Source organism: Abramis brama (genome assembly GCF_963993115.1).
Source record: "Abramis brama genome assembly, chromosome: 1".
In the NCBI taxonomy this organism is placed as follows: Eukaryota; Metazoa; Chordata; class Actinopteri; order Cypriniformes; family Leuciscidae; genus Abramis; species Abramis brama.
The window spans coordinates 52,169,527-52,191,668 of record NC_139963.1 but is presented as its reverse complement, the minus strand read 5'-3'; the positions used below and the strand labels follow the sequence as shown (position 1 = coordinate 52,191,668).

General features: G+C 35.5%; 1 protein-coding gene and 2 long non-coding RNA genes across 3 annotated transcripts; all 3 read right to left on the bottom strand.

Moving 5' to 3' along the window:
* Positions 1 to 4,128: 4,128 nt before the first annotated feature.
* On the bottom strand, positions 4,129 to 4,871 carry LOC311087611. Its single transcript, XR_014607318.1, has 2 exons — positions 4,774 to 4,871; positions 4,129 to 4,672 (listed from the first exon to the last, which is right to left on the bottom strand). It is a non-coding gene; the product is annotated as an uncharacterized lncRNA (long non-coding RNA).
* A 1,632-nt stretch (positions 4,872 to 6,503) lies between these two features.
* Positions 6,504 to 7,851, bottom strand: LOC311087638. The gene is made up of 4 exons (XR_014607332.1): positions 7,122 to 7,851; positions 6,906 to 7,018; positions 6,707 to 6,798; positions 6,504 to 6,593 (listed from the first exon to the last, which is right to left on the bottom strand). It is a non-coding gene; the product is annotated as an uncharacterized lncRNA (long non-coding RNA).
* An 8,335-nt stretch (positions 7,852 to 16,186) lies between these two features.
* On the bottom strand, positions 16,187 to 21,442 carry LOC311087500 (galactose-specific lectin nattectin-like). Its single transcript, XM_084120833.1, has 7 exons — positions 21,358 to 21,442; positions 21,176 to 21,249; positions 20,379 to 20,414; positions 17,823 to 17,902; positions 17,204 to 17,338; positions 16,643 to 16,751; positions 16,187 to 16,523 (listed from the first exon to the last, which is right to left on the bottom strand). Exons 2-7 carry the CDS (start codon positions 21,231 to 21,233, stop codon positions 16,465 to 16,467), a joined length of 477 nt encoding a protein of 158 aa, XP_083976959.1. The 5' UTR covers positions 21,234 to 21,249; positions 21,358 to 21,442; the 3' UTR covers positions 16,187 to 16,464.
* Positions 21,443 to 22,142: the final 700 nt, after the last annotated feature.

Genomic DNA, 22,142 nt, shown 5'->3' with positions numbered 1-22,142 from the left:
GGGGTGGCGTGCCACAACCGGAGGTACGAGATTCGGAAGAGTCCGAGACACACGGCCAGTGCCAGGTAGCGTCGGACAGATGACCTCGCTCGCGGAAACCAACCCGAGATGACTGCAACTCACCACAGTGCTCTAGTGAATGCCACCTATAAATACACAAAGGATAAACAAGTGAAACTTAAAGTGAATTAAGGCTAGTTTGTTTAAACCAAATGGATTAATTATTTGTGTAGCAATCAGAGTCACAGGGTTTACTAAATAATAATAAAATGAAAAGGAAATTATGATAATGATGGTAATTATCGAAATAACCTAACCCAAAAGAGAGATAGAAAAGTAGAAATAAAATAATATAATAAAAACAAAAATTGAAAATCAAAATCAAAATGAAATGACAGGAGGTACCCAGGAGAAGAGGGAGGCCGCAGTAGTGGGTTTTCACCACAAGGGGGCGTGCTCCCTCTCTGTGCTCAACCTGGCAAACCGAAAACTTAATTCAAATTAGAAATTCAAAATTTGTTTAAATTAAAATTTGAAATAAGCATGCAAGGAAATGTAAAAATCAGAATGATATCTTATAATAATCCAGATACACTAAAGTATCAGTCCTATTTATAAAAATAATCAGGAGAGAAAGACGATATAATAGAGTGAAAGGAGGAAAATAGTGATGCCGACTTAGTATCCACAAGGCCACACGATGGTGCTGTTTCCTCCAAGTGGATATCAGTGGCTGAATAGACAACTCAATTTAAATTTAAAATTCAAACTAGTTTAAATCAAATTTAAATGAGCATGTAAAGAAAATGTAAAAGGAGGACTCAGAATAATATCCCATAATAATTAATGGTGACAATGAAGTCTCATCAATAATTATAAAGATAATCAAAAGAGAAAAGTGGAAATAAACAATTCCCGACAGGATTTGAAGAGAGAGAAAAGAGAGCTGAGTGAACCGACCTAGCGGGAGGCGGCCACTAGGTGCCGTTGTTTCCTCTACGTGAATGGCTGGGATTTAATCTAAGTTTTAATTCAAATCTAGTTTGAACCAAACTCAGAGTAAATGTATCAGTCAAAAGCAGGAAAATTTGTCAAACATGAAATAATATTTGCACAAGCCAAGCTGTAAATGCGAATAGTTATTTAGAGTTTAGACATTAATTCACCGGGAAATGAATTCAGCCGTAATTGGAGACTGCTAAACACAAAGGACTCCCTCTGGTGTTTAGTCAGTGGAATTACAACCGCTTCACTGTGATTTTAAATCTAAGAGCGTTCAGATCGCGTCACGCGCTGATTCTCTACAACAAATCACAAACTAGACAGAGGTCTCGGCGGACCTTTTGGTGCTATTAATTCTGCACAGGAGAGTATGGCGGGGTTTCTTCGCCGCAAATACTCAAATGTGGACAACAGGAATTTTCCGTCTGTTGCTAGACTCCCATATTACACACTTATCAAAATAGCACTTATGATTTGTGTATTTAGGTTTTCGATTGATTAGCTAGGTCAATGTTAACCAGGAGTTTACCGTTTTGTTGAATATCACTGGACTAACCACGAATTCAATAACGATAGCATGCATGCAAGGGGCCTATATGTTTAAAAGGAATCTCGCTTAAAAACATATTTATTAATACCGGTTATACGCACGTGAGAATTCTTCATTCACAGCGATTTACAACAAATATTAGAAATGTCTCCACTGCAGAGCGATTCTTTCGTCTCTAACAGGACATTTGTAACATTGATACTGCAGGTACTCAGCACTTAACAGTGATAAAAAAATGTCTAGGCATATTTTAGCAGCTGTTAAAACTGTAACGTTGACGTTACTGACTTCGGCTTTTTGCCTTGGTCAGTTAGAAGTGAGTTCGCGTTTGCGACTTATCTCACAATTTCATAATTTCATAAAATGTGTGCCCAAAAATTATTAATATTCATATAAACAGATTGAAACTGAATTGCTCATAAAACAAAGTTTGAAATGCGTCGCGTATCTCCACCATAAACTGTAATCGCACTGGCATTAGTACATTAATATTAATGTTAGCTCAAATGATCTATAGGGAATTTTAATAATTAATCATGAATATGATTAATATTTTGCATTTTACAGTTACATTAATTTATTCGAAGTTGAAAATAGATCGATTTGTATATATGAATAATCAATCACAACGAATTATAATTCATCATTCATATATCAAAAATCCTATTTCAGATCGATTATGAGATAACCCTTAGTGGAAATGAATAATCATCAAACGGGAAAACTTTGTCCAGCAAAACGGCCGTAAGATTAACTTAACAATTTCCCAACAAAAATTATCTCTTTCTTATAATTTGAAGAAAGCTATTTTCTGGCCATAAAAACAACTCTCCTGTTCTTATAAGATTAGGTTACTTAAGTAACAAATCAGCTTTGTAGCTTAAGATCGAAAACATCTCATTGACTTTAGTTATGAGCAGGCAGACAGAATCAATCAAGTATATATGGAATTTAATAATTGGACTAATACATCGAACTAAGGAATATATCAAACTACACAATACACACGGATTATATGTCTATGTACATACAATACAGTTAAACAATACAAGATAACGAATAACAGTGAGAGAGAGAATAAAATGATCAGAATTGGAGAAAGATAGAATGACATAAAAGGATGAGAGAGCGGATGAGAGAGAGAGAGAGAAGGATGGGAGATGAGGTCGGAAGTGAAAGCAAAAATCTGCGATCAGAGATCGCAGTAAGCTATGGCAAAAATCACAGACAGTAACCCTCGAGAGACCACAAAGAAATTACATTAAAAGTTCAATTCAATAATCGATACTTGCATTGCATATGGTTCTCTTTGTATGAGGAAGGAAGACAGGGTCCTGCGTGTCGTCGGAGGGGAGGCGTGCGCTTGCTGTGTCTTCCATGCGAGCGCGAGCGCGGGAGGTTCAAAGAGTCTCTTTCTTTGAGGTGAAGTTGCCGGGAATGATTCAGGCTAAGTTCATTCAGCTCGTGAATGAACAGAGGCGAATAGGAAAACGAAACTAGACTATAGAAAAACATAAAAAGAAATAAAAGAGAAGAAAAGAGAAGCAGGCCGAAGCCGGTCCGGACTTGGGTTTCCAAAGTTTTTGAGGAGGGAGAAGAAGAGAGTGAGGAAACTGAAGGTTTAGGCTTTTATCAGTGTCCCGTGTACCGTCCCCTTTTTCGTGGTCGACGAATCCTCTTAGAGCATTCCGAGCAGAAGATTTTCTTGTGTGTTAATGTAGCCCGACCCTCGTGTGGAATCACGAGGGGACAAAGTATGATATTATGCTCAGGGAATTAAAAACGCATGGAACCATAACGTTTATCACAGTCTCTTATCAAAAATCTTCTTCGTCATGCAGAGGAGATCAAAACAATACTAAGGACGTATATTGACAAAGATAGCAACATAGAGATACATTCTTTTGTTGAACCAAGGCACTTAAAGATTACATCACTGTAATTCAAAAACACAACTATTCTAATATCACACTGGTGAACATGCAAATCACCTGGAACACTCTCTGTACATTTTTAATAGTTAGTAAAATGAAATTTTACTAGTGGAAGTCCATATATGTCAATGTGTGTGTGTATCTGTGAGGTCGGCATCTGTTGCATCTCGTGGTGCATACCACGTGAGGGGTTGGGGGCTATTTGAGAATGTGTTACTCGGCAAAAACAAAGGTAGTTCTGTGGGCAGACTAACTTGACAGCCTGAGGCGTCATATAATTTTGCTGAGAGAAGCAAGATAGTCCTAGTTGTCCCAAAACAACTGAATGGGGTAAGTCTTGCAATTTCCCTTCAGTACACAAAGAACAAACGTTAGACACAGTAAGGGAATTGTGGTCGCAGCACGTGATAGTATGAGAAACAAACAGGGGCCTGTTCGTTGATTTCATTAGGTCGGGTAAAACATTAACCAGGGCCTGCTTGTAGAGACTTGTGTCAGAAAGCTAGTCAATTAGGGCTTTCTGAATATGAACGTGTAGTGTTCATATTTAGTCAGCATGAGAAGAACAATCATGATTCGCTACTTCAGAACATCTGACCGGACAGACGGTCAGTGTCGTTACAAAATGGTCAAAGAAAAGGATGCAGTTATTAATAGTATTTATTGAAAAATAATTTATTTTACAAAAGGTTCTCAGTGATGAATGTTGTGAAAGATGGTCAGTCAGTCTCCTCACTGTCCAAAATACAAAACTGCACATGACTTCTGTCTAGCGAACTGTGAATAAACAAACAAACAAAAAAAACATTAATCTTCCACTGACAAAACTGGTTTACTCACAGCATAAATGCTAGAATAGAGGTTATGCGTGACGTCACCGTCGGCTAAGTGGCAAAAAGACTGAGCGGCAGCATTTGTTTTCACTATAAAAACACACACACATCTAAAATGGAAAAGAGCTTTGAGATTGACAGTACAACTAGATTTGACAAGATCCAAAATGACTTACATTGCATTTCAAGGTGCACATTTTACATTCTTATCAGTTCTCAGTTCTTGCTTTCCCTGGGAAATTACCTTTTTCTTTAGTTTTTGCCATGTGAATGACAGTCACTGGAGGATAGTCAGTCAGTCTTCTTACTGAAATAGATCCAAAAATGCGCAGGACACGTTTGTCTATTTTGAACTGTGAAAAAAAAAAAAAAAAAAAAAAATTAATACATTTTCCACTGACAAAAATGTAATTTACTCACAGCATAATAAATAGAATAGGTCAGTTTGTAGTACCTTTTTCTTTCATTTTTGCCACGTGAATGACAGTCGATGTGGAGGATAGTCAGTCAGTCTCCTCACTAGACCCTAAATTGCACGGAACACATTTGTCTATGCAAATATGTGAGAAAACACAAAAATATGAATTACTCTTACACTGACAAAACTGTAGTTTACTCATCATTATAAATGAGGAAATATGTCAGCTTGTATTACCTTTTTTTTTTTCGTATGAATTAGGGCTGGGAGATATATCGCACGATATTGTTATGCGCATCTCATCAGTAAAGCCGGTTCCTTGATTAGTAGTAAATCACCATCACCTGCTTTCAGATGGAGCGGCATTTACTACAAAGAGCCGTAGTTAACTGACAAGCTGAGCCAAATCACATCAATATCGCGGACGTATCGCCAGCGATAATTAATGCGATATGGCTCAGCTTGTCAGTTAACTACGGCTCTTTGTATGCAGCAAAAACTCCAGTGTTAAATTAACACTCCTGGGAGTGTATGAGTCCACACTCAAGAGTGTTGAAGTTAATGAGATAATTAAGTGATTAATTTAGTGATGATTGAACATTATTGAAGACACCTGATGTTAACAAGCAGAATCACTGAAGGAGAAAATCACAAATTGTAAGTTACCATTATTGTGATGGGTAGTTGCTTTAGTTGGGCTCTTGACCCTTTTATATGTACTTTAGATTTTGTTTGGCTGTTGTATCTGAGTTATAACTGCTAGATGAACAAAGAATAAAGTGATCTGATGGTGTTGGTTATATTATTACATTCATCGTTTGAGCTTGATCACTGAACTCCTTATTTGCGTATTTCTGACTTAAATTTATGTTGTTGACCACAGAATAACTGTTTTTCTGCATAAATGTCCAGAATTTTAGATGTAATATAAAGGATTTCTTAAAAGTTGTTTAAAAAAAAATAAAAAAATCTTTCTTTTAGGCACACACAGACATCAAAATTCAGTATATGCATCTCAACAATGGTGACGAGCAGAATATTCAATTACGAAAAGTAAATTACATAGGCAATTCAGATCATAATTTATTCATACCGCAATGCATGATGGGAGCCATTAATGAGTTGTGATTGGTGGCAGCCACTGCAACATGCTTTATTATTGTCACCATTGTTGAGATTCACAGGCTGATTATTGATGTCTGTGTTTCTAAATAAATTAATTAATTAGAAAGTATTTTGATCAGAACAATGTTTATTAAATATTATGGGTTAAAAGAAATATACTGAAAATCACATGCTGTAGACTCACAAAGCTGCTAACAAGGTAAACCAAACTATCTCAATAAGTTTCATTTTTCAGATCACAGCATGATTATGTCAAAACATAACCAACACTATCAGATCACACTTTTGTTTGTTCATTTGACTGTTATAAATCAATAACAGCAGACAAACAAAATTTAAAGTGAATGTATAAGGGTCAAGAGCCCAACTAAAGCAAACACTGATCGCCAAAACGGTGGCTTACAATTTGTGATTTTCTCCTTCAGTGATTCTGCTTGTTAACATCAGGTGTCTTCAATAATGCTCAAGCATCACTAAATTAATCACTTAATTATCTCGTTAACTTTAACACTCTTGAGTGTTAATTTAACACTGGAGTTTTTGCTGTGTAGTAAATGCCGCTCCATCTGAAAGCAGGTGATGGTGATTTACTACTAATCAAGGAACCGGCTTTACTGATGAGATGCGCATAACAATATCGTGCGATATATCTCCCAGCCCTAGTATGAATGACGGTCGGTGGTTGATAGTCTCCTCACCGATATCCAAAATTGCCCAAGGGACACATTTGTCTATGACAAAATGTGAGAAAAAACACAAAATATGAATTAGTTTTCCACTGTCAAAAAATTGGTTTACGTTACTCACAGCATAATAAATAAAGGAATAAGTCAGCTTGTATTACCTATTTCTGCAGTTGTTGCCTTGTGAATGACGGGCGGTGGATGGTAGTCTCAATCACTGATAATGATCCAAAATGGCTCGGGACACTTTTGTCTAAGCAAAAATGTGAGAAAACACACAGAAATTAATTAATCTTCCACTGAAAAAACTTAAGTTTACTCACAGCATTATAAATGAAGAAATAGGTCAGCTTGTATTACCTTTTTTATTTAGTTTTTGCCGGGTAAATGTCGGTCGGTGGACGATAACGTTATAGCTGCTAACGTTAGTCTCCTCACAATATCCAAAATTGCGCGGAACACGTTTGTTTACGCTAAAATGAGAAAACACAAAAAATATACATTTTCCACTTCTGTGGTTTACTCACAACATAATAAATAAAAGAGTATGTCAGCTTGTATTAACGTTAACGTTACCTATTTCTTTAGTTTTTGCCGTGTGAATGACGGTTAACGTTAGCACTAGTGGAGTCAGTCAGTTTCGTCCTCACTGATAAATATCCAAATTTGCGCGGGACACGCTCTGTAAAAATGTGACAAAACGCACACACATATAAATTACTGTTCCAGTGACAAAACTGTCGTGTACTCACAGTACAACTAACTTACTGCCGCTGATTAAAAAAAATCTCTAAGTTAGTGCTAAATGCAATGTCGCGTTGGCTTGGCGTTTCTGTGACGTGACACAAATGGCATAACTTAGTCTTATTACAGTAGTTAGTAGCCTACGTTACTTTAGCTAGTCGGTCTTCTTAAGATGAAGAGTAACGACAATACAACGTTAAACGTACAAGTGCTCTAAAGAGGACGAAGCATTTTGCCGTGCTTACCTGTTAAATCTCTCTATGGCCGCCATTCTGTTCCGACTCCGAGTTACTTCGTGTGTGAGCTGAGCTGTGGGGGATGGGCAGATTGAAATAAATACGCGGGGTTTTCCGGTGCGTGAGGGAGAACGCCGTAGAGAGACCTAAATGTAGGCTTCAAATGAAGCAGAAAATGTTAAATGTATTTATTTAAGTGTTTATTTCATCTCCTTATACAAAAGTAATTTCTTGAAAAATAAAATTTAAAAGCTAAAATAACAAATAGGTTATTCATAACTTATTCGGTTTAAGTTCTGCTTAATACATTGCAGTTTTTGAGTTAATATCACATTTTATTAAGTTAAACTAACTTTTTAAAAAAAAATAAGTTAAATGTACTCATTTAGTTTAGTAATTTTCAGTCTTAGGTTTTACAGTGTTGTAATTAAAGAATGCTTTGGAGTATAGATGTAAAATTGGTCTTGTTTTAAAGAAGACATTTGGCAGATTTTTGTTGAAGTGAAATAAATTAAGAAAGTGAAACAGAAAAAAAGTTATAGAAGTTTGAGTTTATGAAAATGTACAATGTAAAAAAAATTATTATTAATATTTTATATCAAATATATATTTTTCAAACCTGGGCGACTCTAAAACTGCTAAAAATTCAAAGCCAAAAATCTGAGTAAGTTGTGTTTCAAATTTTAGGTTTCAGTGAGATTTTGTTTGGGCGCAGTACCAAACATTTTCACTAGGTGACAACCAGACTCCATTACTGCCGATATAAGGGCGCCTCCATTTCCATAAGTGGTTTGAGTGATCTGAACCATTATTTCCACAATTTTCATACAATTTATGAAGTAGACATTCTATTCAGAAGTAGTATGGGAAGTTTGGCAGATTTTGAAATGAATCCAACCTCTAAGAAACATAAAAAGAACACGTATGTGCGCTATAGCTCGCTGCCACATCACAAATGGTGAATCTATTATTTTTTTCTTTATATTTAAAACATTTTCATATCTTTTTTTCTAAAATAATTGAATGGATGATATCTTTTGAACACTTGGCATGAAAACAAACTGAGGTTTCAACCATTCTTTCATGATTTTTCATGTTCATTGCTATTTCAAAATAAAGGTCTGAACACGCCTTAGGAATATGAAAATATCCTTTTTGCAAATTGATAAATTACGGCTCCTCTGTAATTTATTTTGAAAATCATTCACCAAATATGAAAACTAGAGTTTGTAAGCTTTCAAATGATATATAGTTTGTCAAGATTAGTTTATGTTTAGTATAGGATATTACTGTTTTAAATATGTAATGATTTTGGGCCCACCGGTGGGCCGGTGACACTTAAGGGGTTAATAACAATTTAAACTTACCTACCTCCCTAAACCAAAAAACAATGTGAAAAGATAGATATACAAAATAAAATGGCGTCAAACCCATTACCCCCTTTAGATTACAAGAGTCTAAATCATAGTCAATCAGGCGTGGGTCAGTTACAGAGGTGGGAAATCCAGGGCCCAATGAGTAGAAGTCCTGCCATATGTTTATTACACCCATAAACTCAGTCAGCTGATTTCATTAATTAGTTCTCTCTCCTGTCTGAATTAGCAAATCCAGGTGATTGGAACAAAATACTGAGGAGGACTTTTACTTTCTGAACCTGGACTTTACACCTCTGCATAGCAATGCCACATGTCAGCCAAGAGCAAAGAAATAAACCAGAACTGGACCTTATCGAAGCCAAAAAATAGTAATTTCAGCCACAGTCTCAGATGAAATCAACTGAAGAGAAAAGAAGACATTAAATCTGTGAAGATCTCAGCAGAGGAGGATTAAACAACTCCACAAACAGCATTACCAGCTTCACTTATTACTAACCAGACTGACTTTATTTCTGTCAGACGTCTACAGAAGTTTTATTGAGAATTAACAGAGGTTTAACTCTAATCATGTGTTTCATTTGAAGTCACCATAACAGTGATTAGTGTTTCCATTAGTTGGGCTCTTAACTCCTAATATATCTATTGTGTTTTTTTGGCCGCTGTGACAGTGTGTTTGTTAAACACATTTGCAGCAGCAAAGAAAGCTAAAGTGAAATGAGATCAGGTGATGATGGTTACCTGTTGATGGATTTATAATCATCATGAAATAGACTGATTCACTGAGGTATTTTAATCTAACAATTATGTTGTCACATTTATATTTTTTTCACAACACAAACCTGTGTTACTGCAGCATGAGATCCAGCAATATTATAACAATAAGTTAGAAGACTTTAACAAACATGAACACGAAAAGAAATCAGTTTAACATGACACACACAGACATCAATAATCAGCGTATGAATCTCAACAATGGTGACAATCAAAAGTACCTTGCTGCAATGCATGCTGGGTATCAGCATAGTACAAAACTCCCAGCATGCATTGCAACATGAATAAATTATGCAGCTGAATAGTCCTATAATTTTGTTTGATTCTAAATATTTTCTTTTATTTTTTGCTGTTGTTTTTGTTGTGAATTAGTAGCTTTTCAGTGATGTTCTGAATTATTCTGTTAATCTAAATAGTTGTGATTGTCACCATTGTTGATATCTGTGTGTGTCAGCATAGACCAACTTTTTATTTCATGTTTGTTAAAAGATTTAAAACGATTGTAATATTGCTGGATCTCATATTGCAGTAACACAGGGTTTGTGATGTGAATATATTAGTGGAAAAAGATAATTTTGATGATTATAAATCCATCAACAGGAAACCATCATCACCAGGGGCCCGTTCTTCGTACGTCGCTAACTCAGTTAGCTGGATTTGATTGTTGACGATTTGGCATGATCTTGGATTGTTTGGTTCTTCGACGCTCATCCTGGACTTGCTGTCATAGCAACAGGTGCGCAAACTTAAACCTGCTCGGGAGCAGGTTTATTTCATGTAAACAGGATTAGATCGCGGCTTCACAAGCGGAGCTGATACGGGAAGTCCAGCGCAGCGCGATAGTGCACTTTCTGAGATATATATTTTTCTTGTGACTCGTGAGATTGTCGTTTACATTATTAATTTGTTGGAAACGCACATTTATTTTCGACTTGTCAGAGTCGGGCTTTAACTACAGCACACACTGTGCCCTAAGATTATTTGCGAGTGGCTCTTTCCTTTACACTATTGGAGATGCGGAGAACTTGATGGAAAGTGCTGTCTGTCGTTTTTAGGTTTACAAAACAGTTTATGTTTTTTTGTGGTATTTCCAAGCCACGTAAGACCCAATGTTGTAAAGCAGTTTTTTTAAGCAGTTTTTTTTATTTATTTTTTTTATTATTAGGCTATCATATTTTTTTATGAAGATCATGCAATCATGACCATGCTGATTACAGTATATGTCACTCAGGTTTATAGACCATAGACTGCCATCAAGGCCTCAATGAAGGGGATTGTGTGAACAGAAAGGGGATTCACAATGTAAATGTGCAGCCCAGTTACTATTGTGATTCTTAATCTTAATATTCCAGATTAATAATATTATATCAAATAAAAAAGGCAGTTGACAAATCTTCCATATCACAAATGTGAAAGTAAAATGGCCAGGATCTGTGCATGACTTAAGAATTTTCAGAAATTCACATTTATGCACATTATTTAAAAGTGGTAAGGAAAGTTCCACAATTAAATATCAAGCTCACTGTATTACATACACTTATGCTGATCCTAACAGAACTGCATTTTTCATAGGTGATTATGACATGTTCCTGCCTGCAGACAGGTGTTTTATGACCCCATTCCCTGACCCAAACCAGTTACAATGCAGCATAGCCAGGACAAGGGCACACAATGAAATGAACTTTGGCTAAAGGGAAGATTTCAGTGTCTGAAAAGACTGAGGGGTTGCACACCTGACAGGGCCTGTGACATTGTTGCATGTGCCATACTACACAACACTGCCAAAAAAAACACTTTTCATTAATTTAATAAAAGACAAATAGCCTATGCTTAGTTCCTTGAGTTTTATTTAAATAGTTCTTTGTAAAGAAAAGCCAGTGGTCAAGAGCCTGCAACAAGAGATATTAGACACATGCCTCATGCAACAAATAAAAAGGAAAAGTTGGTTATAGGAAATTTGTCAACAATATGGGGTGTCTAGTCAGGACACGGAAGGCAGGGATAGTCGTTGAATGGTTTTAATAAATATACTTCTAAAATACAGATGCACAGGCACTATTTTTTATAAACTTTACAGTGAAGGTGTGGTTCTAAATGAAAGGAAATAAACATCAATATTACTTACATAAACACAATTTAGTTAACTGAATAACTATCTCTAGTCACTTAAATAAACAGTGCTAAACATGTCCTGAAACGTAACTACATTGAGAGTAACACATAAGTTACACATACAACAGATATAAAGGCTTTCACTGACTATAAACATTAACATAAACTACTAATATAAACTTATCTATATGATATAGTTTCAACTTACTTGTGGTCACTGACGCACACGAACACAATGCGAAGATTAGCTTAACTGAAACTGAACTGACAGCCGTTCTCTACAAGCCAGGGCATGTCGCAACATGTCAGAAAAGGGGCGTGGTCTGAGCGGACACGCGTTGTACATACTTGGGCTACGTTTACACGTGGATGGCTATTTTCATAAACGGACATTTCACCCCTCTTCGTTTTCAAAAATAACATCGTGCACACGAACCTGTGTATATGCTGTCAAGAGCATGCCAAACCTGTAGGTGGAAAAAAGTGTAAGCCCACTTTAGCCAATCAGAATCCCGAAAATAGTCACATTCTGTGACGTCGCTGCCTAAAACTCAGTTTTTCTCAGTTTACATGCAAACGGGCAAACGAAGATTTTCAAAATCTTCACTCTGGCCAGAGTTTTTAGAAAGAATCGGTTTCATTGGCGAATCCTCAGTTTGCGTGTAAACGAAGGGCGCAAACGAAGAGAAATGTCTCCGTTTTTCAAAATAACCGTGTACGTGTAAACGGGGCCTTGGTCAGGCTCACATCACTTGAGCCTTTTGCACAATAGTCATTTAGTAAATGTAGTAATTTACACATGAATTTGCACTAATAATGCAGTAATTAATCATGTATTAATGCATATTAGTTTACCTGTATTATCTGGAAGTTGAAATACAAGGCTTTGGCTCATTGTGGTAATTAACATATTAATTAACACTATTAGTTAAAAAAAATAGTTATTAGGGAATTAATCCACAATGAAATATTTAATTAATAACAATTTATGTATGAACTAATATATTAACCAGACAGACTCTTAATTAGTTCCTAATGTGGTAATCATTAATGAATAGCTTAGATAATCATGAGTTACACATTAATTCAGTATTATCTGTGCATTAGTTAAGCATGAATTAATGCACCCGTATTGTAAAATGTTACCAAATTTGCCTTATACCTTTGTAATACCGTCCCCTTGGAATTATAAGGTTCTATCTTGTCAAAACTGAGTTATTCACATATTCTTATTCTGTGACAACTTATTTACATTATGTGATGTTTTTTTTTTTTAAGTTGTGTACATTTTGGGACTTTTTATTAAAAAAACAAAAAGGTTCTATCTGCGTTAGCCAATCAGCACTAAACAGAAATAAAGTCAGTCTGGTTAGTAATAAGTGAAGCGAAGCTTCTTTTCTCTTCAGTTGATTTCATCTGAGGCTGTGGCTGAAATTACTCCATATTTAATATACACAGATTTTGTGGCTACGATAAGGTCCAGTTCTGGTTTATTTCTTTGCTCTTGGCTGACATGTGGCATTGCTACACAGTAAATTCCCCAGTGTTAAATTAACACTGCTCAGAGCACATATGGTCCCACTCTACATGGTGTTTTAATATACACAGATTTTGTGGCTACGATAAGGTCCAGTTCTGGTTTATTTCTTTGCTCTTGGCTGACATGTGGCATTGCTACACAGTAAATTCCCCAGTGTTAAATTAACACTGCTCAGAGCACATATGGTCCCACTCTACATGGTGTTAAAGTAACACTGAAGCAGTGTTAAAGTTAATGAGACAATTAAGTGATCAATTGAGTGATGATTGAGCATTATTGAAGACACCTGATGATAACAAGCAGAATCACTGAAGGAGAAAATCTCAAATTGTAAGTTACCATTATGGTGATGGGTGTTTGCTTTAGTTGGGCTCTTGACCCTTATACATTCACTTTACATTTTGTTTGTCTGCTCTTATTGATTTATAACAGTTAAATGAACAATGAAAAGTGTGATCTGATAGTGGTGGTTATGTTTTGACATAATCATGCTGTGATCTGAAAAATGAAACTTATTGAGATAGTTTGGTGTAACTTGCATTCTACAGCATATGATTATCAGCATTTTTCTTATAATCCAAAATATTAATAAACATTGTTCTGATCAAAACACTTTAGAAATTAATTTAGAAACACAGACATCAATAATCAGCCTGTGAATCTCAGCAATGGTGACAATATTAAAGCATGTTGCAGTGGCTGCCACCAATCACAACTCATTAATGGCTCCCATCATGCATTGCGGTATGAATAAATTATGATCTGAATTGTCTATGTAATTTACTTTTCCCAATTGTCACCATTGTTGAGAAGCAAGAAGCATAGACTGAATCTTTATGTCTGTGTGTGCCTAAAAAAAAAAAAAAAAAAAAAAAAAAAAAAAACCTTTTAAGAAATCGTTTATATTATATCTAAAATTCTGGATATTTATGTAGAATCACAGTTATGCTGTAATCTAGAGGTGGGCGATACTCCAAATTTTGGTATCGATCCGATACCAAGTAAATACAGGGCCAGTATCGCCGATATCGATACCGATACCAATACTTTTTAATTTTAAAAGCATGCACTTGAACTTGTATGCACTTTCCTGTGCTAGAGCAGTGTGCCATGATTTTTGAGGTGAATGCATCATTAATATGCTAAATCTGAAAACGTTTTCATGACTACTAAATATTTTGTGATTTGTGCTCTCAACTCGCCTGTAATTTTTAGTCAGTGACTTTTACAAAACTACCCTAATTATAGTAAAAGTACTATTGTACACTAGCCTACTGTTCAAAAGTTTGGGGTCTGTAAGATTTTTAATTCTCTTCTGCATTTATTTGATCAAAAATACAGTAAAAACTGTAATATTACAATTTAACATAGGCTATCTGTTTTCTATGTCATACTAAATTGTAATTTATTCAATTGATCAAAGCGTAATTTTCGGCATCATTACTCCAGTTATGATGATAATTAATTTTAATATGCTGATTTACAGCTCAGAAAACATTTCTTATTATCAATGTTGAAAACAGTTTCATATTTTTTTGTGGAAACCATGATGCAGAATTATTTGATGAACCAAGTTGAAAGAACAGCATTTATATGAAGTAGATTTTTTTTAACAGTGAAAAACCCTTGACTGTCACTTTTGATTAATTTAATGCATCGATCCTTGTTGAATAAAAATATTCATTTCATTAAAAAAAATCTTACTGTCCTCAACATTTTGAACCGTTATATACACTTTTGCTTTGTTTATTGCAAAATAACTCCCGAATGTTTCTCTGTCATCTAAGCAAGGCTTCGTTTCCCAAACGTGCCTGTGAGCTCAGTGAAGCACCAGCATCGAACGCTCTCTGTGATTGATTGGTTTCGTCTTGTATCCAGATGACTAGGAGAAAAAGTTCTATCCTACACAATTATCCGCTAACATTCGCTTATTTTTCCACTTAGAAGCTTATTTTACGCACTGAATTGCGTGCTAAATTAATAAAAATTACTGGTAAAAAAACACACACATTTGGATCGATATTTTTATGTGAGGATCGATCCTTTTCGATACCACGTCAGTATCGAAGTATCGATATTTTAGGATCGATCCGCCCACCTCTACTGTAATCAACAACATAAATCAAAAATATAAAGTTCAAATGATGATTGTCATAATGTAACCAACACCATCAGATCACTTTTTTCTTTGTTCATCTGGCAGTTATAACTCAGATACAACAGCCAAACAAAAATTAAAGTTAATAATTTAAGGGTCAAGAGCCCAACTAAAACACACACTGATCTCCACAATGGTGACTTTAATTATGGTTTTCTCCTTCAGTGATTCTGCTTGTTAACACCAGGTGTCTTCAATGTTGGCAATAAAAGATATTTTGTAAATTTTACTCATTTTAAATGGTTAACTTTTAAGGAATTAATTTGATTAATTATGACTCAATTATAATTAGTTCAATTTAATTACTTTTACAATTAATTACTAATTGAAATAGCCCGAGTAAAGATTACAAGCACTTTCTGTGTGGAAAAAGTTGCCTAGCTTTTTTTAAGTAAATGTCACTCTACATTTTTTTCAGTGTTGTTGATTACAGCATCACTGTGATTCTACAGCATAAGATCCAGAATTTTCTAAATAATCTAAAGGATTTCTTAAAAGTTGTTCTGATAAAACACAATCTTTTTTTAGGCACACACAGACATTCAGTCTGGTTGGTAGACCCGTAAGTAACTTTGTTTCAAGAACTACAATCCTTTGTAAAAGTCTGTAGCAAATAGATTCTAGAAGATGCATTTTCTTTCTTATCCTTTTGAATGTAGGCAGCCGTGTTTTCCCTTCTCCGGGAATGTAAGCTGATGGCAGTGTCGGATAGGAATACCGCTTTTCTGTTATAATCTTCCAGTCACAAAAGTTTCCAGTTTTAATGTTGATGCCAAGCTATGTCAATTTAGCACTGTGCTGATTTGCTGAAGTTAGGAGATAAAATATAAAAGTGATAGAGCAAAGTGCAGAGCAGACCTGCTTAGATAAACAAATTAACCTTTTTTTAAAACACATTTATTACCTCCACTGGACATTTCTAGAGGAAAGTAAATGAGTCAAAGTTGCTTGTTTCTTCTACATTGATTTTTCTTCTGCTGGTTCAGTTAACGCACACAAACGGCTTCTTTACATGACATTTGTCATCATTCCAGCTGCCACCTGTTGCAAGAAAGAAAAAAATAGTTGTTTTTATCATTTATGTATTGTGACAAACAAAATGAATTAATGTTTATTTAGTTTATTTAGACAGTTTATGAGCATTAACATCAGTTACTTACTGCCAAAGTTCATCTCAATGCAGTGTTCATTTCCATCATTATTGGGCTCTCCAGACTGCCATGTTTGAAAGGTCATTTTGGTTCCATCACTCCAGAGCCAATCTCCCTCCTGTGAACAGAAGAGAAAAAAGACAGAACATTAGGTTTATATCCACATCTTACATGGCTTCATTTTGTCTTTATTTATCTAAAAGATTATTCCTCATGAAACCCTAACCCCATCTCCACTTTAAAAATGTCAGAAATCTAAACAGAAATGAATAGAAATGATTTCACAGAAAGAGTATCAGTATTTTGCTGTGTAAATTGCTCAATTATCATATCAGCCATCTATTTTACATCAAGTTTCACAATACAAAAACTCAAGTATGACATCATCATGGTCAGTGGCGCCCATCTCATGGTTGCCAATGCCCTAACTAACTAATTCTGAGGGTCAATTTTTTTAATAAAAACATATCTATCTTTATGCATTTTGAAATATGTTTTTGAATTTTAATGTAAATTTAACTGTAAATGCCCAGTAGCACAAAAAGCATGATCAAAAAAATAATTGCATACCTGAACAGCATCATTGCCTCCGATCCAGGTCTCCGTTGCGGTGTTAGTTGCGGATCTAACCAGGTCCTGTATAAAAGCGTACTCCTCATGGCTGTGCACAGAAGCAAGGTTCCCATCAAATTCCAAACAGATTTTCTGTAGAGGCGGAGACATGAGCAAACACCACTATTTATAAAAAAATAATGTATAATTTTAAATGAATATTCCAAAAACTGTGACATGCCTTCAATCGAAAATAATTGTTCCACATGCTGTTTATTTTTGTTTCGGTCAAATCTAAAATCTGCCATTTGAGGTGGGACTTTTTTTCTAGAACAGGTTCTGGTTATACTGTAGATATAGATTAGATATAACTTCCCATATATACATTTTTTAAGTGATCCTCTCATGATAACATGAAATGTGTTGTGTCTGTATTTTCATAGATGTTTTATTATCACAATGATGCACGTTTGCCCCGTAGAGCTCCATTGTAATTTCTTTACTGTTAACATATTTAAACTGAGGAACCAGTTGAAATTATTTTCCTGCGATAATTGACAGGTGTCACAGATGTTTAAGTTGTATTTAACCAACTTATATGATTTTTATGTCATATTAGAAGATGAATGTATCATACCTCGGCATCAATCCACGTGTGAACATTATTGAAAAACCTGAAGCATCTGCATCCAAAGGCAGACCATCCTGCCCAACAGACTGTTAAAGGGAAGTTTTGTGTGTCATTATGTTTTTACCATTAATGACATTTCATGTAATTAAATTAGCAACTTTCATTTAAAGGTACACTATGTAACTTTTGTCCCTTTACCGGTTAAATCTCCTAAAGCTGATGTTGATTCTTGTTTTACAGTGCTGGTCAGAATTATTTTCCCCCTTGGTAAATATGATCAAAGATGACTGTAAAAAATAAATCTGCATTGTTAATCCTTTTGATATATATATATTTTTTTTTAAAAGCAAAAATCTAACCTTTCATTGAAGTAAAATAATTGAAAGTGGGGGAAAAATCACATTATGAAATAGATGTTTTTCTCCAAAACACGTTGGGAACAATTATTTGCCCCCTTTTATTAAATACTTTTTGAAACCTCCTTTTTCCAAGATAACAGCTCTCAGTCTTCTCCTATAATGCCTGATGAGTTTGGAGAACATCTGACAAGAGATCAGAGAGCATTCCTCCATACAGAATCTCTCCAGATCCTTCAGATTCCCAGATCCATGTTGGCGCTTCTTCTCTTCAGTTCAGCCCACTCATTTTCTATAGGGTTCAGGTCTGGGACTGGGATGGCCATTGCAGATGCTTCCCACATAGCAACATTGTGTCGGCCCAAAAACATCAGTGAAACAGGTTATATCATGATGATTATAAAACCATCAACAGGTAACCATCATCACCTGATCTCATTTCACTTTAGCTTTCTTTGCTGCTGCAAATGTGTTTGATAAACACACTGTCACAGCGGCCAAAGAAGACAAAAGATATAAGAAGAGTTAAGAGCCCAACTAATGGAAGCACTCATCACTGTTATGGTGACTTCAAATGAAACACATTAGAGTTAAACTCTGTTAATTCTCAATAAAAACTTCTGTAGACGTCTGACAGAAATAAAGTCAGTCTGGTTAGTAATAAGTGAAGCTGGTAATGCTGTTTGTGGAGTTGTTTAATCCTCCTCTGCTGAGATCTTCACAGATTTAATGTCTTCTTTTCTCTTCAGTTGATTTCATCTAAGGCTGTGGCTGAAGTCAGTTGTAGTTCTTGTGTTTCTGCTCGTCTCTTTTTCTGTTCTCTTCTTTCCTTCAGTGATTCTGCTTGTTAACAGGCTTATTAAGGCTGAGATGACTTCATATTTAATATACACAGACTTTGTGGCTCAGATAAGGTCCAGTTCTGGTTTATTTCTTTGCTCTTGGCTGACATGTGGCATTGCTATGGCCTGCTTGTGGCCCAGATCTGGCAAACAGGAGTGGGCCACTCAAGTGCCGTAGATCCACGCTGCATGTGGGCCAGATCATCTTTCCACGTGTGCCAGATGTGGGCCGGATCTGGGCCGACACAATGTTGCTATGTGGGTTGGTTTTGTGCTCAGTGACCCATTTTTGTTTTGATTTTGATGTTTGTTTTTGGATCACTGTCCTGTTGGAAGATCCAACCACGGCCCGTTATAAGATTTCTAGCAGAGGTTGTCAGGTTTTGATTTTTTATCTGTTGGTATTTGATCGAATCCATGATGCCATGTACCTGAACAAGATGTCCAGGACCTCTGGCAGAAAATTAGGCCCACGTCATTAAAGATACAGCAGAGTATTTCATTTTACACATGGGGTACTTTTTTATCCCTGTATGAAGCAAACCCATGTTAAGTGTTTGCTGCCAAAAAGCTCTTTTTTTTTGTTTCATCTGACCATAGAACCCATCCCGTTTGAAGTTCCAGTAGTGTCAGTTACTTTTCTAACGTTCTATGGTCAGATGAAACAAAACAAAAAAAGAGCTTTTTGGCACCAAACACTTAACATGGGTTTGCTTCATACAGGGATAAAAAAAGTAGCCCATGTGTAAAATGAAATACTCTGCTGTATCTTTAATGATGTGGGCCTCATTTTCTCAAAAAATCAAAACTGACAACCTCTGCTAGAAATCTTATAACGAGCCATGTTTGGATCTTCCAACAGGACAGTGATCCAAAAACAAGCATCAAAATCAAAACAAAAATGTGTCACTGAGCACAAAACTAAGCATCTGCAATGGCCATCTCAGACCTGAACCCTATAGAAAATTAGTGGGCTGAACTGAAGCGAAGAAGCGCCAACATGAACATTTTTTTTTTTTAAACAAAAAAACTACATAGTGTACCTTAAAGAAACAAAGGATTAAAAATAATATTTTAACAAATAAACATTGTGATGTAAAAATACATTTAAGATTTTTGCACTAATCAAATGTCTTTTTTTTTGTTTTTTTTATAGTTTTTTTTTTTACATTAATCATGCAAACCTGTTTTTCTGTCAAATTTTCTTGCTTCCAAGATGCTCTTTAGAACATTTTGTAAAGCATGCTGGAGAACATGATCATCAGGTATCACACACACTTGTTAAGATAGAGAAATGCAACGGTTTTGGACTTTTGGACTGTATTCACACTGACAAGAGAAGTAGAAGACAAGAGAAGCCTTACCGCCACATTCTTTACTTCCAACAGGTTTTGCTTCCACTTAAAAAGAAAGAAAGAATATTTTTTTTAAAACAGAACTGCAAATATCAGCAGTAGTAGTGGTACTGCTATACTACTACTAATAATATACTACAGATTTAACATGCGTATTTGTTGTTGTATTTTATTGTCAACAATAAAAATATAAAATACATTAAGTAAGGGATAATGTAGAGCGAGGCGGTTGTTATAGTGAATACAACCCCAACAGGCTGATCGGGACCCCGACGTGAAGCAGAGGACTCTTGAATCAGCCTGAAGGGGTTGTATTCGCTATAACAACAGCCTTGCTCTACATTATCCTGCTTATTACATGGCTACCCACCAAATAAATCAATAATTTGACACAAAATATTGATTTAAAAAGGAGTTTATTGATTTAAAAACGATTGTATTGCTTCCGCTAAAGAAAATAGTCTGTTCCGTCTCTACGGTTAGAATCCTGCGTCCATAGCAACGCTCTGTTTTTTCATGGCAACGGTGTTATACTTAGCAGCAGTTATCAAGAAATAACAGACCGCATTCTACATTAGAATTCAACCAAGCCATGTAATAATAAGAATTAATAACTTTAGCTGATATAATTGTTGTTGTTGTTTTATTGTCTAAATGTTATAATAATTGAGAAACAAACTCGGGTTTACTTTAGTGCACATACTGTATTAGATCATTCTTCTGATTAGTCATTACAGAGTCCCAGGTGTGCTACAATTCATGTTAAAATAACAGTAATGATGTGAAACGTTGTATAATGCTCTTACCTGAAGCTCCCAAAGCTATGAGAAGACAGAGAGACAGGTAGACAGTCCAGACCGCCATTGTTTCTCAACGAATACTGAAACAGAAATATTCAGAAATAATTATTACAAAGTTAAGTCATCTTCATTTATATAGCGCATTTAACAATGTATTGTTAAATGTATAGTATTTTTGTGACACAAACCAGTCCAGTAGATCAACGTCAACGTCTGGATATTGCGTTGTGGAGCGGAGCCCTGGTTTATCTTTTTTATATACTGGAGGGGAGTGTGTTTATCAGCATCATCCATCACCTGCTCATGTTCTCACTTACTGTACAAACAATGTTTTTGTATAGTTTGTGCTTGAGCCACTTCTGGTATAATACCATTATTGTTTTATGTGTCTTTTATGTGTGTTCTTGGTATGTATACAGAATAATATTTTTCCCCACATAGCAACATTGTGACGGTCCAGATCCGGCCCAAATCTGGCACATGTGGAATGCTGACGCGGTGCCAATAGGGAACCGGTTCCGACGTAAACGGTAGTAACGAGACAGAATAAGAACGAAAATTTCGATGCCTGACTTTTTTTTTACCACCCCCTATAAAACATCTCGCGGCACGAATGTTCCAATAATAAAACATCTCCAGTTAACCAGCAGAGCATTTGTTAAATAAGAGACGATCTAGCACTGAAATGTGTTTTTTAAATCAAGTGATCAAGTGCTCGTTGCCGCTGCGATCAGTGAATCAGAAATCAGAAAATCTTTAAAGATTTAAGTTAATATTATGTCCAGTTTGGCCCTGTAAATAAAAGGGTATTATTTTTTTAACCCAAACCCAACCAATACCCAACCCTAGTGGTAACCTACAGTTCCTGCACTGGGACCGGGTCCAGGTAGGCTTTATTGATCTGAGCTTATACATCTTGAATTCGATCGAGTTCTAAAAAACATAATTGCTGGAATATTTTGACTATAATAAA

What these genes read in the sequence shown, in the direction of transcription:
- LOC311087500 (XM_084120833.1), bottom strand. Translation starts at nt 21,233, where the DNA reads ATGGCGGTCTGGACTGTCTACCTGTCTCTCTGTCTTCTCATAGCTTTG. An exon ending in CATAGCTTTGGGAGCTTCAG is followed by an intron (nt 20,415 to 21,175) that starts GTAAGAGCATTA and finishes TTTCTTTTTAAG; the next exon opens with TGGAAGCAAAACCTGTTGGA. An exon ending in TGGAAGTAAAGAATGTGGCG is followed by an intron (nt 17,903 to 20,378) that starts GTAAGGCTTCTC and finishes TCCCTTTAACAG; the next exon opens with TCTGTTGGGCAGGATGGTCT.